Raw genomic sequence first — 15,488 nt, 5'->3', positions numbered from 1 at the left:
CTCTGCCAGACAGCACCTCCCTACAGTCCACACACACTGTCAGTCACCAAAAATTCACAGTCACCAACCCCCTCACACTCCCCCTCCCTCTCCCCCTCCCTTTCTCACTCACTGAGTGGCCAGAGTGAGATCATGTCAGTTGAGAAGTCTGACAGTTTTCACATTTTCTTTTATCCATACAGTGTTGTAAAGTCGTGAAACTATGCATATTTCCTCAGAATGACTTGTCTTCTATGTGTACATTTTTTTGAAGTGTTTAGAAGCTGCACTTTAAAACAATAAAAGACATTTACTGGTTCCTTTTTTACTGTTATTTCAAAAAATCACCACGACAAAACCATTTAAGCTATCCAAATTCATTCGCAACTGTTCTGTAAGATAAATTCTTTAAACAGTGGTAAAAGAGGATGTGGTGCTGATCCTTCAAGAGTCACTCAAAACTTATCTGTCCATAAAGCCTATTAAGAATTATACTTAATATACAGTATTTCACAATACTTCAGCATGTTATTCTAATTAAGTGAGGGTCATTTTATCAGTAAAATACATAAAATACATATTTTTCTTTGAAAGATCTCTATAAATGATTTAAATCATACTCGTTTCTACAATAATTATTTTAAAGTAATCCTATATCTCCATCTAGTGGCCATTATTGGTACTAAGAATTGCGAGCTTGATTTATAAGTTATGATAGTTTTAATTTTATGCTGGCTCCTGAACATAATAAAGCTATGAAACTTATTGTGCTTCCTTCAAATGATGACTTCTACTTATATAAAAAAATATGGAGAGTTGGAATGAAAAATTGTAAAGATATAGTAAAATAACTATTGTATTTTTTTTATGTTACTTTAATAAATCGCTATGGCCACAACATTTAAGGTATCCTAAACCCATTCACAATTTAACATCTTCAGTATATTGGCATCATGTTGAAAAAGTTTGGTGTGAACTACTCTTCTTGGAGGAGTATGAATTCATTTACAGTCTGATTTTATCATAATTCCACAATAACATTTCTGAGTTCTGTATCAATCAGTGTTGTTGTTTGTTTATTTTTATTTTTTTTATTTTTCATAGGAAGATAACTGACCCTTTACTCTCCTTTTTAACAAATGTGCTTATAAACCAAGGACAAGCTATTTATAGCTGTATTTATAAACTGCTTACTACTGACTATTAATATTGGGACAAGGCTTTATAAAGCATGAACTGACTATTTACTAATGAGTGCAGTTATTATAAAGTGTTACCAATGCATTTACTAATGTTAACAAATTAGACATTATTTTACAGTGTTATTAAATCCTTTAATGACTTATAAGCATTTGTGAAAGCATCTTAGTCTTGATCTGTGAGCTGAACAGTTTTACTGTTACATCCATGAGATTTTAAAAATGTAGATACATGTCATGTTACAGGATGGAATAGGTCAGTATCAAATGAGTTGAAATTATTATTTGCAGCACAAATAAGTATTTTTAGAATTTTGTTTTTAATTCCTGAAACTGTCAGAAAAGGATAAGGCCTAAGAGATTTCTTAAGCTGTAATGAAAACAGCAATGTTAGCAACAACAACAAAAAATAACAATTTAAAATACTTTTTTTTTCTGGTGATTAAAGAGATGATTAAGTCTCTCTCTCTCTCTCTTTCTCTCTCTCATTGTGTCTGCCACTCAGCTCATGCCCATCCCCCACTCACACACACACACACTCAGTCAGCACACATACATTCCTCAAACAGAGGGACAGAGTGAGTTGAGATGTCTGACAGTTTTTTTATTTTCTTTTAATCATACAGTGTTGTAAAGTCATGAAACTATGCATATATCCTCAGAATGATTTGATCTCTGTATGATTTTTTTTTTTTAAGTGTTTGGAAGCTGCAATTTAAAAATACAAGACAATTAATGATTCCCTTTTTACTGTCATTTCAAAAAATCACCACGACAAAACCGTTCCAGCTAACCAAAATCTGTTCGCAATTTAAGTTCCTCGATGTTTTTTCTTCATGTAGACCTAGTTTGGTGTGTATAGTGTACTTCCCCTGTGAGGAGTATTCATTAATTCACAACTGTAAAATCTCAAAAATACACATTCAAATCAAAATAGCCGACTTCCTGTTGATCGTAGCTTATGACTGTGAATTAGAAAGTTGTCCGTCTTGATAAGAACAATTTATGTACCAAGTTTGGTGTCTGTAGCTAAAACTAACCCCCACACTTTTGACAAAAGGTGGCGCTATAGAGTGCCTCATTCACGCCCTTTTAAAAGCTTTTGCCATTGTCTAGCTATCACTAATACTGATATGTGTTTTGAGTTTCATGTAAATCTGAGCTTGTTGTCTGCCTCAAACTCACCATAACAGAACATTCAAGTTTGACACGTTGCCATGGCAACACTATATCAGATATCAATATCCCCACAACAGATTTTCATCGGCCGTGTTTTGTCATTATTCTGATGAAGTTTTAAGTAAATCGAGTAAAAATAAGATGCTGAATTCAAAGCATTTGGAAAATGACACACTTCCTGCTGCCAGTTGGTGGCGCTATAACGTTGACTCTTAATAGTCACATATATACAATCGGTATCATACAACGAACAAACCCATGAAGTTTGATCAAATTCAGGAAATGTATGTGGATGTTATTAGACATTTCCTGTTTCTCATTTCTCGCCATAAGTTCCACGCCTCGCCACGGGCAAACCGTTCGAGATATCAAAAATCCCCTCGCAATTTTTCATCCTCAATGTCTTGAGATCATGTTCACCGAGTTTCGTGGCGAACGGGTTGAAAACCTCAGAGGAGTATTTCAAATTCCAGAGCATGCTTTTTTTAAACAGCCCTGAATAGCTGATTTCCTGTTGGGCGGAGCCTATGACATAAAGTGTGAAAGTTGTTCGGCTCAATGAGATCTATAAGTGTACTGAGTTTCATATAAATACATGCAAGTGTGTGTGAGCTATGGTTCAAGATTTCTGACTGTGTTCCAGGGGGCGCTGTAGAGCCCCTGTGCCACGCCCGGGTCCCAGCCTCTGCGGCGTCCTGATGGCCGCAGATTCCAATGTGTGTGCCAATTTTCAAGAGTTTTTGAGCATGTTAAGGCCCCCAAAAACCCCCGGAAGGTTTAATAAAAAATAAAAATAATAATAATAATAACAAGAATAATCCTTAGAAGAACAATAGGGCTCTTCGCCCCTTCGGGCTTGAGCCCTAATAATTAGGAAATAATGTGAAGATTAATTTTTAGTCAATTCTGCAAGACAGACTTTCAGGAAAGGAGGTGGAATAAAAATGAGCTCCTAAATCTTAATCCTCAAACCATAGAACAAGAGGAGGTGGTGCTGGTCCTTCACGAGTCTCTTTAATCTGTTCATAAAGCCTATATATAAAGCCTTAATATATAGTATTTCACAATACTTCATGGTATTCTAATTAAATCATTTTTTGGAATCTTAAGTCTCTCAGAGCCTGACACCGAGTAATTCTGGAGACTCCAGGAAAGTGGCAGTTCTGTAAAATGTTGGCGCTGGAGACTAAATGCTCCCTGATAGTTTCACACCTAATTCACTTAACACACACACACACATTACCTACAGTGACAGAGGAACAGAGTGACATCAGATGTATGATAGTTTTTTAATTTTCTATCATCCATATAGTGTTGTATAGTCATGAAACTATTGTCATGAGACCAGTCATTCTGAGGAAATATGCCTCAGAATGACTGGTCTTCTATGTGTACATTTTTTTTGAAGTGTTTAGAAGCTGCACTTTAAAAAAATAAAAAGACATTTACTGGTTCCTTTTTTACTATTATTTCAAAAAATCACCACGACAAAACCATTCAAGCTATCCCAAATTCATTCACACCTGTTCTGTAAGATTAATTCTTTAAACAGTGGTAAAAGAGGATGTGGTGCTGAACCTTCAAGAGTCACTTAAAACGTATCTGTCCATAAAGCCTATTAAGAATTATTCTTAATATACAGTTCACAATACTTCAGCTTGTTTTTCTAATTAAGTGAGGGTCATTTTATCAGTAAAATTCCTAAAATACATATTATTTTATTTGAAAGATTTCTATAAATTATTTAAATCATACTCGTTTCTCCAATAATTATTTAAAAGTAATCCTATAGCTCCCTCTGGTGGCCATTATAGGTACTAAGAATTGCAAGCTTGATTTATAAGTTATGATAGTTTTAATTTTATGCTGGCTCTTGAAAATGATAAAGCTATGAAACTTACTGTGCTTCCTTCAAATGAGGACTTCTACTTATATAAAAAATTATGAAGAGTTAGAATGAAAAATTTTAAAGATATAGTAAAATAACTATTGTATTTTTTATGTTACTTTAATAAATCTCTATGGCAACACCATTTAAGCTATCCTAAACCCATTCACAATTTAACATCTCAGTATATTGGCATCATGTTGAAAAAGGAGTATAGAGTAGTATGAGGAGGAGTATGAATTCATTTACAGGCTGATTTTATCATAAATCCACAATAAAATTTCTGAGTTCTGTATCAATCTGTGTTGTTGTGTTTGTTTATTTTTATCTTTTATTTTTCATAGGAAGATAACTGACCCTTTACTCTCCTTTTTAATAAATGTGCTTATAAACCAAGGACAAGCTATTTATAGCTGTATTTATAAGCTGCTTACTACTGACTATTAATATTGGGACAAGGCTTTATAAAGCATGAACTGACTATTTACTAATGAGTGCAGTTATTATAAAGTGTTATCAATGAATTTGCTAATGTTAACAAATTAGACATTATTTTACAGTGTTATCAAATCCTTAAATGACTCATAAGCATTTGTGAAAGTTCTGCTTGCATTACAGCTTAGTATTGATCTGTGAGCTGAACAGATTTACTGTTACATCTATGAGATTATGTAAATTCAAATAAATATAATGTCACAGGATGTCATAGGTCAGTATCAAATGAGTTTGAAATTATTATTTGCAGCACAAATAAGTTTTTTTTAGGATTTTTAAAAATCCCTAAAACTGACAGAAAAAGGTTAAGGCCTAAGCTATTTCTATGTGAGTGGCTAAATTTATTTTTGTTTTCATAATTGTAATACACAAACTATGAAATTATACAAAATGTAAAAAAAGGTAAATAAATAAATACGCACACATTAAAAAAGCAGCCAAGTCGAATGAGTTTCCTTTTTTATATAGATTAAAATTGAAGACAGAAGCAAGTGGTAAATGTGGTCACTTTAATATTCAAATCCAGTAGATCCAGTTTATGTTCACGTGGCTGTTTTCGTTTATATTAGCCAAGCTATTATGTATTTTGAAATAATCTTGTCCGTGATGTGTTCGTTCGTACGACGAAAGCCAGAATCCTGCAGCTCGAGAGATATATGTAATTCTGCCAGTCGCGCTTTCAAATAGTCTCGCACACTTAAACTGGTCACAAACACCTGCATTTACCTCTTGTTGTGTTACAGTGGGTTTATTGTGTGCATTTGTGGTAATATTTTATTTAAAAAAGCTCTTAAACAAGAATAAATTCGTTTGTTTTGAGCTCGACACTGTACGCGCTGATCGGAGGCGTGATTTCAGATAGGCAGCCACAAATATTTCATTTTCACACAAACAGTTCAAAAACATCTGAATTTAGCTCTTGGTGTGTTCTAATTGGTTGATTGTGTGATATCGCTGTAATAATTTATTTTTAAAAGCTTTAAAACAGGAATAAATTAGTTTTTTCTGAGCTCTTTACTCCAGACGCTCGTGATCACAGCGGTGATTCATCTCTCCTATTTCTCACGTTATCTCTGGCCAGAAATAATTTATCCATGAGCCCTGAACCGGTAATAATCAGATATGTTGGTTTAGCTTGTCAGTGTGAATTAAATCTAAGTATTTATTTGTATTTTTAACCGATTTAAAAGTGAAAGTAAAAGTTCGGGAATTGAACCTGTAGGGGCGCTATTTCTCTCAGACAATGGAAGTCTGAAGCACATATACTCAAACAGAGGGACAAAGTGAGATGAGATGTCTGACAGTTTTTTAATTTTCTGTTATCCATACAGTGTTGTAAAGTCGTTAAACTATGCATATTTCCTCAGAATGACTTTTTCATCTGTATGAAAAAATTATTTGACGTGTTTGGAAGCTGCAATTTAAAAATACAATAATGATTCCCTTTGTAAGGTCATTTAAAAAAATCACCACGGCAAAACCATTCAAGCTATCCAAAATCCATTCACAATTTAAGTTCCTATCAGAAATACTGATGTGTGTTCAGAGTTTTGTGAAATTCTAAGTATGTTATTTGCCTCAAAATCACCTGAGAAGTATTCCAGTTTGACATGTTGCCACGCCAACAAAATTTTAGATATCAATATCCCCCTTGCAGATTTATATCGGCTGTGTTTTAACATTATTCTGATGAAGTTTGAAGCAAATCGAGTAATAATAAGATGCTGAATTCAAATCATTTTGAAAATGACACACTTCCTTCTGCCAGTTGGTGGCGCTATAACTTTGACTCCTAATAGTCACATATATGCGATCGACATCATACAACGAATAATCTGATGAAGTTTGATTAAAATCAGGAAATGTATGTGGACGGTATTAGACACTTCCTGTTTCTCATTTCTCGCCATAATTTCAACGCCTCGCCACGAGCAAACCGTTCGAGATATCAAAAATCCCCTGGCAATTTTTCATCCCCAGTGTCTTGAGATCATGTTGACCGAGTTTGGCGGCAATCGAGAAAAACACCTATGACAAGTATTTCAAATTCCAGAGCATGCGCTTTTTACATAACTCTAAATAGCTGACTTCCTGTTGGGTGGAGCCTATGACATGCAATACGAAAGTTGTTCGGCACGATGAGATCTATATGTGTACTGAGTTTCATAAGAATATGTGCAAGTATGTGTGAGCTATACATCAACATTTCTGACTGTGTTCCAGGGGGCGCCGTAGAGCCCCTGTGCCACGCCCGGGTCCCAGCCTCTGCAGGCTCCTAAAGGCCACCAATTCCAAAGTGTGCGCAAATTTTCAAGAGTTTTTGAGTATGTTAAGGACCCCAAAAGCCCCCACAACTTTGACGAAAAATTTGAATACTAAACCCTAAATAGCCAACTTCCTGTTGGGCGGAGCCTATGATATGCAATACAAAAGTTGTTTGGATTGATGAGATTTATATGTGTACCGAGTTTCATTCATCTACGAGCAAGAATGTATGATATATGGCCCTCCATATTCCAGGGGGCGCTGTAGAGCCCCTGTGCCACGCCCGTGTATCAGTCTCTGCCCGGCCCTAATGGCCGCAGGTTCCAATCTGTGTGCCAATTTTCAAGACTTTTTAAGCACGTTAAGGGCCCCAAAAGCCCCCGAGACGTTGGAAAAAAAAAAAAATAATAATAATAATAATAATAATAATAATAAAAAATAATCCTAAGGAAAACAATAGGCCTCTCGCCCTTTGGGCTTGAGCCCTAATAATAATAATAAAAAATAATCCTAAGGAAAACAATAGGCCTCTCGCCCTTTGGGCTTGAGCCCTAAAAATAATCCTAAGGAAAACAATAGGGCTCTCGCCCTCCAGGCTTGAGCCCTAATAATCCTTAGGGGAACAATAGGGCCCTGCGCCCATTGGCTCGGGCCCTAATAATCCTTAGGGGAACAATAGGGCTCTTCGCCCCTTCGGGCTTGAGCCCTAATAAGAATAATCCTTAGGGGAACAATAGGGCTCTTCGCCCCTTCGGGCTTGAGCCCTAATAAGAAGAAGAATAATCCTTAGAAGAACAATAGGGCTCTTCGCCCCTTTGGGCTTGAGCCCTAATAATAATAATAATAATCCTAAGGAAAACAATAGGGCTCTCGCCCTCCAGGCTTGAGCCCTAATAATAATAATAAGAAGAATAATCCTTAGAAGAACAATAGGGCTCTTCGCCCCTTTGGGCTTGAGCCCTAATAATAATCCTTAGGGGAACAATAGGGCTCTTCGCCCCTTCGGGCTTGAGCACTAATAATAATAATAATAATAATAATAATAAAAAACGAAGCAATTCCAAGAGGGTCCTCACACCATCGGTACTCGGGCCCTAATAATAAACAAAGCAGATACAAGAGGGTCCTCGCACCTCGGGCCCTAATTAATCTTCAGCCAGAAGATTGAACCCTAGGTCCAATTAGGTCAAACTAGGTCAACAAATATTCAGTCTCATTTTTTATCGCTACTTGTTTCAGTGGATTCAGTCGATACAGGTGTTGTTTAATGGGCTAGGAAGTACCCACGTTGATTTCATGACACAACTTTGTAGTTCTCCCAGGCACATCAAAAAAGAGAGAGGGGTATTTTCAAATTACATGCACAACATCGTCTCTTTGGTAGGGTAACAATTGTTCAAGACGAGAATCTATACTACTCAAAACAACTGAATTTTCCAGATGTACCCCAAACCCTTGAAAGTCATCTGCCACATCATCCTCACAGTCCTGCTCAGAATTTACAAGGATATGGGCCGCAAGCAATGATGATGAGGGAAACTAAAAAATGTTTCTTGATCACATAAGGACCAAAGAATTTAGCTTGAAACAAAGACTCATGGATAGGAAGTAGAATATGAAGTATAGAAAGGACTCTCCAACACAGAAGTTACACGATAAACTTTTCTTATCGAAGCGCTTCTTCATTTTAGACTGCATGCCAGCCAGATGAGTTTTAGCGAAAGTACACGCCTGATGTAAACGTTCATGAAAAGAACTTACTGAAGCACTGACATAGGTTAACTAGATTTTCTTAGCAACTGCTCACTCAAGAGCTTTAATGGCCCATGAACAGTGTGCCCAAACACAGTGTCAATGGGACTAAAACCCCAAAACTCCTGAACCGACTCTCGTATAGCAAACATCAACGGCAATCCGTCTACCCAATCTTTTCCTGTCTCCATGCAGAAGGCACGGAGCATAGACTTCAACATCTGATGACCCCTTTCAAGAGCTCCCTGCGACTCTGGGTGGTAAGCACAAGACATTTGATGGGTTACTCCCAACTCAGGGAGCGTCTGTGCAAATACTTTTCGAGGTGAAGTTTGACCCCTGGTCAGACTGTTCGAGGCAGACCAAAAGTAGTACAGAACTTCACCAACTCTTTTATGATTAGAGGAGCTTTTATGGAGCGTAGCGGAATAGCCTCAACATAACACGTTGCACAGCACATAACTGTCACAATATACTGATACCCAGTTTTCGATTTGGGCAGTGGACCCACACAGTCGATTATCAACTATTTAAAATGTCATCCGAAGCCATTCAGTGGTTTAGGTCTTATTTGGGTAGAAGACAGCAGTGTGTCAGGGTTAACGAGGCTAAGTCTCCTCTGCAGATAAACAACACAGGAGTACCGCAAGGTTCTGTACTTGGCCCTCTGCTATTTACAATGTACATTAATGACTTACTAAAATGTGTCCACCACAACACCCAGCCTGGCAGGTGAGCACCTGACTCAGGCATTACATAACATCTCTAAATGGCTTGAGTTGTCGCATTTAACTCTTAATGCTAAAAAACAGTTTCCAGTAATTAAGACAGTGAATGAAGTCAAGTATCTAGGGATTATTCTAGATAAGAATTTAAAATTTGATCTGTAAGAAGGTAAATTTTTGCCCACATTTTGCACTTACCAAGAGTTAATTTTGGGTTTTGGTTATATGTTTGTGACTAAGATATTTTTTAGGGAATAATTTTTGATGGTTAATAGGCTAAATGTTTTTAGGGTTGTTTGCAAATGTCAGAGATGACATCACTGAATTCAATGATGAATTGCATTTAAAGGGTTAGTTCACCCAAAAAAAAAAAATCTAAATTATGTCATTAAAAACTCACCCTCATGTCGTTCCAAACCCGTGAGACCTCCATTCATCTTCAAAACACAGTTTAAGATACTTTAGATTTAGTCCGAGAGCTCTCAGTCCCTCCATTCAAACTGTGTGTATGGTATACTGTCCATGTCCAGAAAGGTAAGAGAAACATCATCAAAGTAGTCCATGTGTAGGAATTTTTTGAAGCATCAAAAATACATTTTGGTCCAATAATAGCAAAATCTACGACTTTATTCAGCATTGTCTTCTCTTCCGGTTCTGTTGTGAGACCGTTCACTGCAGCGTATGATATCTGGTTTGCGAACTAATCATTCGATGTAACCGGATCTTCTTGAACCAGTTCACCAAATCGAACTGAATTTTTTGGAACGGTTCACGTCTCCAATAAGCATTAATCCACAAATGACTTAAGCTGTTAACTTTTTTAATGTGGCTGACACTCCCTCTGAGTTCAAACAAACCAATATCCCGGAGTAATTAATTTACTCAAACAGTACACTGACTGAACTGCTGTGGAGAGAGAACTGATGATGAACACCTAGCCGAGCAAGATAACAAACAAAAGATTAACTTGTTCACGAGTCAAGAACCGTTTCTGTCAGGTGCGAGGAGCTGATGATACTGCGCATGTTTGATTCAGTGTGAAGCAGAATGACACACAGCGCACCTGAACCGAACTGATTCTGTGCTAATATTATGAGCACGAGTAAACCGAAGGCTTGAATCAAGGGCAATCATCACAAATGACGACATTACGTTGAGTGCAAAAGAACCGGTGAACAGTTTTCTTCAACCGGTTCATTGAATCGAACTGTCCGAAAAAACTACTGGTGATTCAAAAACCGATGCAACCGGTTCTTGACTCGTGAATGAGTCAATCTTTTGTTCGTTATTCGGGCTAAGCTCGCTGTTCATATTCAGTTCTCTCTTCAAATCAGTTCATTCAGTTTGAGTAAATGAATTACTCCGGAATATTGGTTTGTTTTAACTCAGAAGGAGTGTAAGCCACATTAAAAAAGTTAACAGCTTAAGTCATTTGTGGATTAATGCTTATATGAGGTGTGAACCATTTCAAACAATTCAGTTTGATTTGGTTAACTGGTTCAAAAAGATCTGATTACATCAAATGATTTGTTCACAAACCGGATATCTTTTACTGCAGGGAACGTGCTCACAACAGACCCAGAAGAGAAGAAAATGCTGAATAAAGTCATAATTTTTGCTATTTTTGGACCAAAATGTATTTTCAATGCTTCAAAAAATTCTAACTGACCCTCTGATGTCACATGGACTACTTTGATGATGTTTTTCTTACCTTTCTGGACAAGGACAGTATACCATATACACATTTTCTGTTTTTTTCTGAAGATGAACGGAGGTCTCACGGGTTTGGAACGACATGAGGGTGAGTTATTAATGGCATAATTTTAATTTTTTTGGGTGAACTAACCCTTTAACTGTCATTTTGCATTATTGACACTGTTTTTCTAATGAATGTTGTTCAGTACCTTTGACGCAATGTATTTTGTTTAAAGCGCTATATAAATAAAGGTGACTTGAGTCACTTGACTTGACTTATGATCCCCTGCCTCTTTGTGCTACCTGTGGCCACACCTCTGAATGCCAGTCTTCTCATATGAGTGAATGGTAATAAATAGTCTTTGAAAATATCAGTCACCCTATAGGGAATTCTTAAATCCGAAATGCAAATTGATATGTACTGACATAGATTTAGATGCACTATACAACTTGGAATAAAAAAAATAAATAAATAAAAAAATAAAAAAACTATGCAAGCAATCTAAGCACTGATTTAGTTTCATAAAGTGGGTTGCCAAGACAGGGATTGTCATGAATATCATCGGCATTCTCTCCATTACCTTCCCTATTAACAGCTGGGCAAACACTACAGAAGTGTGAGAGGCTGAATCCCACCATCAATCTGCTGTCAAACTGCACCATTCAGCACTGTTCTCACCATGTTTTCAACCGAAAAGGCCAGACAGGGTCAGAGCCAGTGGCTGGTTTAACTGGAGATAATAGTGTGTCATTACTGTGATTGTGCAGTTCAGTTGTTGTTTATTGATGTAAATTTGTAAACAGTTCATAAAAATGCTATAATAAAGTTGCTTCAAAATCAGCTTTAGAGGATAATAAGTGTAAAGTCAAGAGGCTAACAATCATACAGATACTATGCATTTTAAGAAGAAATATGCATATACTTTTAAACAGTGGACAGCTGTTTACAACTTTGATCCTTAAAGGATTATCAGTTGCATTTGTTATTGTTTGTTGTGGAGTTCATCTGTAGGCTATAGAGTGCTATCAAAATAAAAAGCAAGACTACCAGTTTTTCACTTTTTGATTTGTATTCACTGGTTGTATCAATTTCCTGAATGATGGTAAATTATCAGAGTTTAAATTTTATTTCAAGTATATCAAAGGGAATGAGACATGAAGCACAAGAACAGCCAAAATGTTGGGGTTGAAGACAGATAAAACCATGAAACAACTTTATTCCATTACATGTACATTCAGATTTTATTACATGTAAGTTATATGTCACAGTTATACTACAATGACATTGTAAACTCAAAAAACAAATCAACAAGTAAAACAAGTGTGAGCTTTCACATTTTTATTTACGAAAATGTATAATTTTCCAAACCTAACGAAATAACTGGAGGCAGTTATTTTTCGCTGCACGTAGATCACAAACCTAAATCGGTTGTAAACGTTTTCGTCGTTTTTATCCAGAAAAAAAACACAGCTCCCATTTCCATTTATGCTGCGTTCCAGGCAGGTTTATAAGCTCGCAAGTCACGATTTCAAACCACGCCAAACTTCCTGAGCGCAAGGAATTGTAGCTAGATCATTAATTTTATTGCAACTTTACATTGTCCTAAAATCGTTTTTCAACGGGTGCGCTAATAGACATCATATATGTCTATGGGTGCGCTTGCATAAACACTGCATCCGTAGGCAATGTTATTCGTAGGGGCTGCCATTGTTGTTATGCGTGCTGTGTGACGTCGGAACTCGGAGTACATAGATCTAGTACGAAGTCACGGGTTTGACTGCCGTTCCAATGCACTTTCACGGGTTTAAGGTTGGAAAAACACGGGTAACGGGTTGCCTGGAAAGCGGCATTATTTTCAAGGAAGTACAAGTACTCACAAACATGGTAGACGCATAACAGCAACCATAGACATCATAGCAGAAACGGCTCAAAGCGGCCAATGAGGCGTCGAGGTGTTTATGTGGATATGACGACACACAACGACGGAAATGAAATGTCGTAAAACACTTTTACGACACCAGGCCGGGGTTTTCTGACAAATATGCCGGCACTGTAGATCTCTTCAAACAAAACGAAATATGTTGTGTCAGTAATCATATATATATTCATTAAAATATCAAATACTTTCTAGCTGTTACAATATCGTTTTCTCGCTAGACATCTGCCATGGCTGGTGTTATGGAAACAGGTTTGTAATTTGTTGATAGTGACTGTAAACGTGTTGTTTTTTCTAATATTAGCCCCGCAAACACAACGATAAGACAGTTGATTTGGTAAACGAAGACGGTTTTGATTTTATTGTGTGAGGTAATAAAACGTATACATGTCACTGTATATATTATGTTAGATCTAATTTAAAGTATGTTGAATTAAATTAACAAGTAGGGCTGTCCCGAAATATGTTGCATTTCGTTCAAGCAATGTTATTTTAAATAAAAAGCGTTGATAACCATCAAAATTCATACTTTCGCAGAGGATCAGGCAAGACACCGTTTCCAGCTTGAGTTGGAGTTTGTCCAGTGCCTAGCGAACCCGAACTATCTGAACTGTAAGAGCAAAAAATGACATTGTTTTTATTATTTGTTATTTAAAATACTTGGTTACAGTAATGCAGATATGGAAATAATTTAGGCATTTCACTTTTTAGTTTACCTCTAGCAGTTTCGATAACTACATATGAAACATGTTATTTATATTGTTAAATTTAGAAGATAGTTCATGTGTGTTTTCATATGTTTGGTTTTAAATCTTAAAAAAAAAATAAAAAATCCTGTTTTTGATTCTGCAGTTTTGGCTCAAAGAGGCTACCTGAGAGAGAAGCCTTTTGTCAATTACTTGAAGTATCTACTTTACTGGAAAGAACCAGAATATGCTAAATTCCTGAAGTAAGTTCATGTATAAAAAAAGAAAGAAAAAAGTTACATTTTATTTTGTAAACTCATGTCATGTGAAAATTGTTAAATAATGATAATATATTTATTACATATTTTTATATGCTAGACCTCAGCTGGCTAAAGATGTTCAGACATTCTTCAATAAATACATTTTCCTCTTACAGTTATTTCTTACATATTTCTTACCTCTTATATATTTCACTTCTGTACAGTGGAGTCTAAATCTTTTTATTTCCTTAGATATCCTCATTGTCTGCACATGTTAGAGCTATTGCAGTATGAGCATTTCCGAAAGGAGCTGGTGAATGCGCAGTGTGCCAAGTTCATAGACGAACAGCAGATCCTGCACTGGCAGCATTACTCACGGAAGCGGACACGCCTGCAGCAAGCACTCGTGGAGCAACAGCAACAGCAACAGCAGCCGCAGGCTCCATCCCATGGCAACACCACATCCAAATGAAGCAGTCAAAATGCTCCTGCTGGGAATTATTCTTTCACAAAAGCCTTTTTATTTTATTTTTTTGCTAAAAAGTCATTTTCAAATAGGCTTTTTCCAAAATTTAAATAGGACTTGGAATTGAAAAATGCTCTCTGTAGGCCATAATGCTGTGTATGTTTATGAACAAAACTAGAGAAAGGTAAAATAGCTTTTAAGAAGGTAAGAGGAGAGTGATTAGATAGCGGTCTTTTAGTTGGTTTTTGCATCGTAAAAGAAGTCACACATTGAACTGAAATGTATTTAAATTCTGCATCAAACTTCGTTTATTAACAGCTCCATGTTATATGCTTTATCTTTTACCATATATTTGTATTATGTTTCTGTGTGCATTTTGGACAAAAATGGATACCCAATAAAGAAAAATAAGGCACATTTTAAAGCCAACAATTCTGTTGCATTACTTCATCTAATAAATAAATGAATTTGAATCTACATATGATGAAAACATTTAAATGAGGTAGAAAAACACAACACATTTGTTTCCACCGTCTGAACATTTTTACACCATGGAATCAAAGTAAATGAGGAAGCTAACTCTGCTACAGAAGAATAATTATTTGGCAGACTGGAATTTGTGCACTTTTGGATTGAAAACCAATAATTTGTTCCTGTGTTAATAAATGACAAAAATAGTGGGGTCTATATGTAATGAATAAATTCCATGAAATTATACCCAATGTTGGAAAAATACATTTCTATAAATTTTCCAATCGATGGGACCAGATTGTTTATACCTGGTGTAGTATAGGTCATTCCAGGATTCCAGTTTTTATATATCAGCCAATTTTTACACCACTACATTTCCTAATTAGAATGTATACTTTTACTCCAATACATTTCCCTGAAGCATATTGGTTACTTACTACAAAACAGTATTTCTGATGTATCAGTGGTCTGGCGTCTGCAAGTTAGACTCC

The 15,488-nt window shown here is 36.2% G+C and overlaps 1 protein-coding gene across 1 annotated transcript; it reads left to right on the top strand.

Moving 5' to 3' along the window:
• Nucleotides 1-13,179: 13,179 nt before the first annotated feature.
• med31 (mediator complex subunit 31) lies at nucleotides 13,180-14,958 on the top strand. Its single transcript, XM_052588231.1, has 4 exons — nucleotides 13,180-13,366; nucleotides 13,652-13,726; nucleotides 13,967-14,063; nucleotides 14,313-14,958. The coding sequence occupies exons 1-4, from the start codon at nucleotides 13,345-13,347 to the stop codon at nucleotides 14,530-14,532; spliced, it is 414 nt and encodes a 137-aa protein (XP_052444191.1). The 5' UTR covers nucleotides 13,180-13,344; the 3' UTR covers nucleotides 14,533-14,958.
• The last annotated feature ends 530 nt before the right edge of the window (nucleotides 14,959-15,488 follow it).

The sequence above is a fragment of the Carassius gibelio genome, chromosome B21, assembly GCF_023724105.1.
Source record: "Carassius gibelio isolate Cgi1373 ecotype wild population from Czech Republic chromosome B21, carGib1.2-hapl.c, whole genome shotgun sequence".
In the NCBI taxonomy this organism is placed as follows: domain Eukaryota; kingdom Metazoa; phylum Chordata; class Actinopteri; order Cypriniformes; family Cyprinidae; genus Carassius; species Carassius gibelio.
The sequence above is the reverse complement of the archived record's forward strand: the minus strand, read 5'-3'. Positions and strand labels throughout refer to the sequence as shown.

What these genes read in the sequence shown, in the direction of transcription:
- med31 (XM_052588231.1), top strand. Translation starts at nt 13,345, where the DNA reads ATGGCTGGTGTTATGGAAACAG. An exon ending in GAACCCGAACTATCTGAACT is followed by an intron (nt 13,727 to 13,966) that starts GTAAGAGCAAAA and finishes TTGATTCTGCAG; the next exon opens with TTTTGGCTCAAAGAGGCTAC. An exon ending in GAATATGCTAAATTCCTGAA is followed by an intron (nt 14,064 to 14,312) that starts GTAAGTTCATGT and finishes TTATTTCCTTAG; the next exon opens with ATATCCTCATTGTCTGCACA.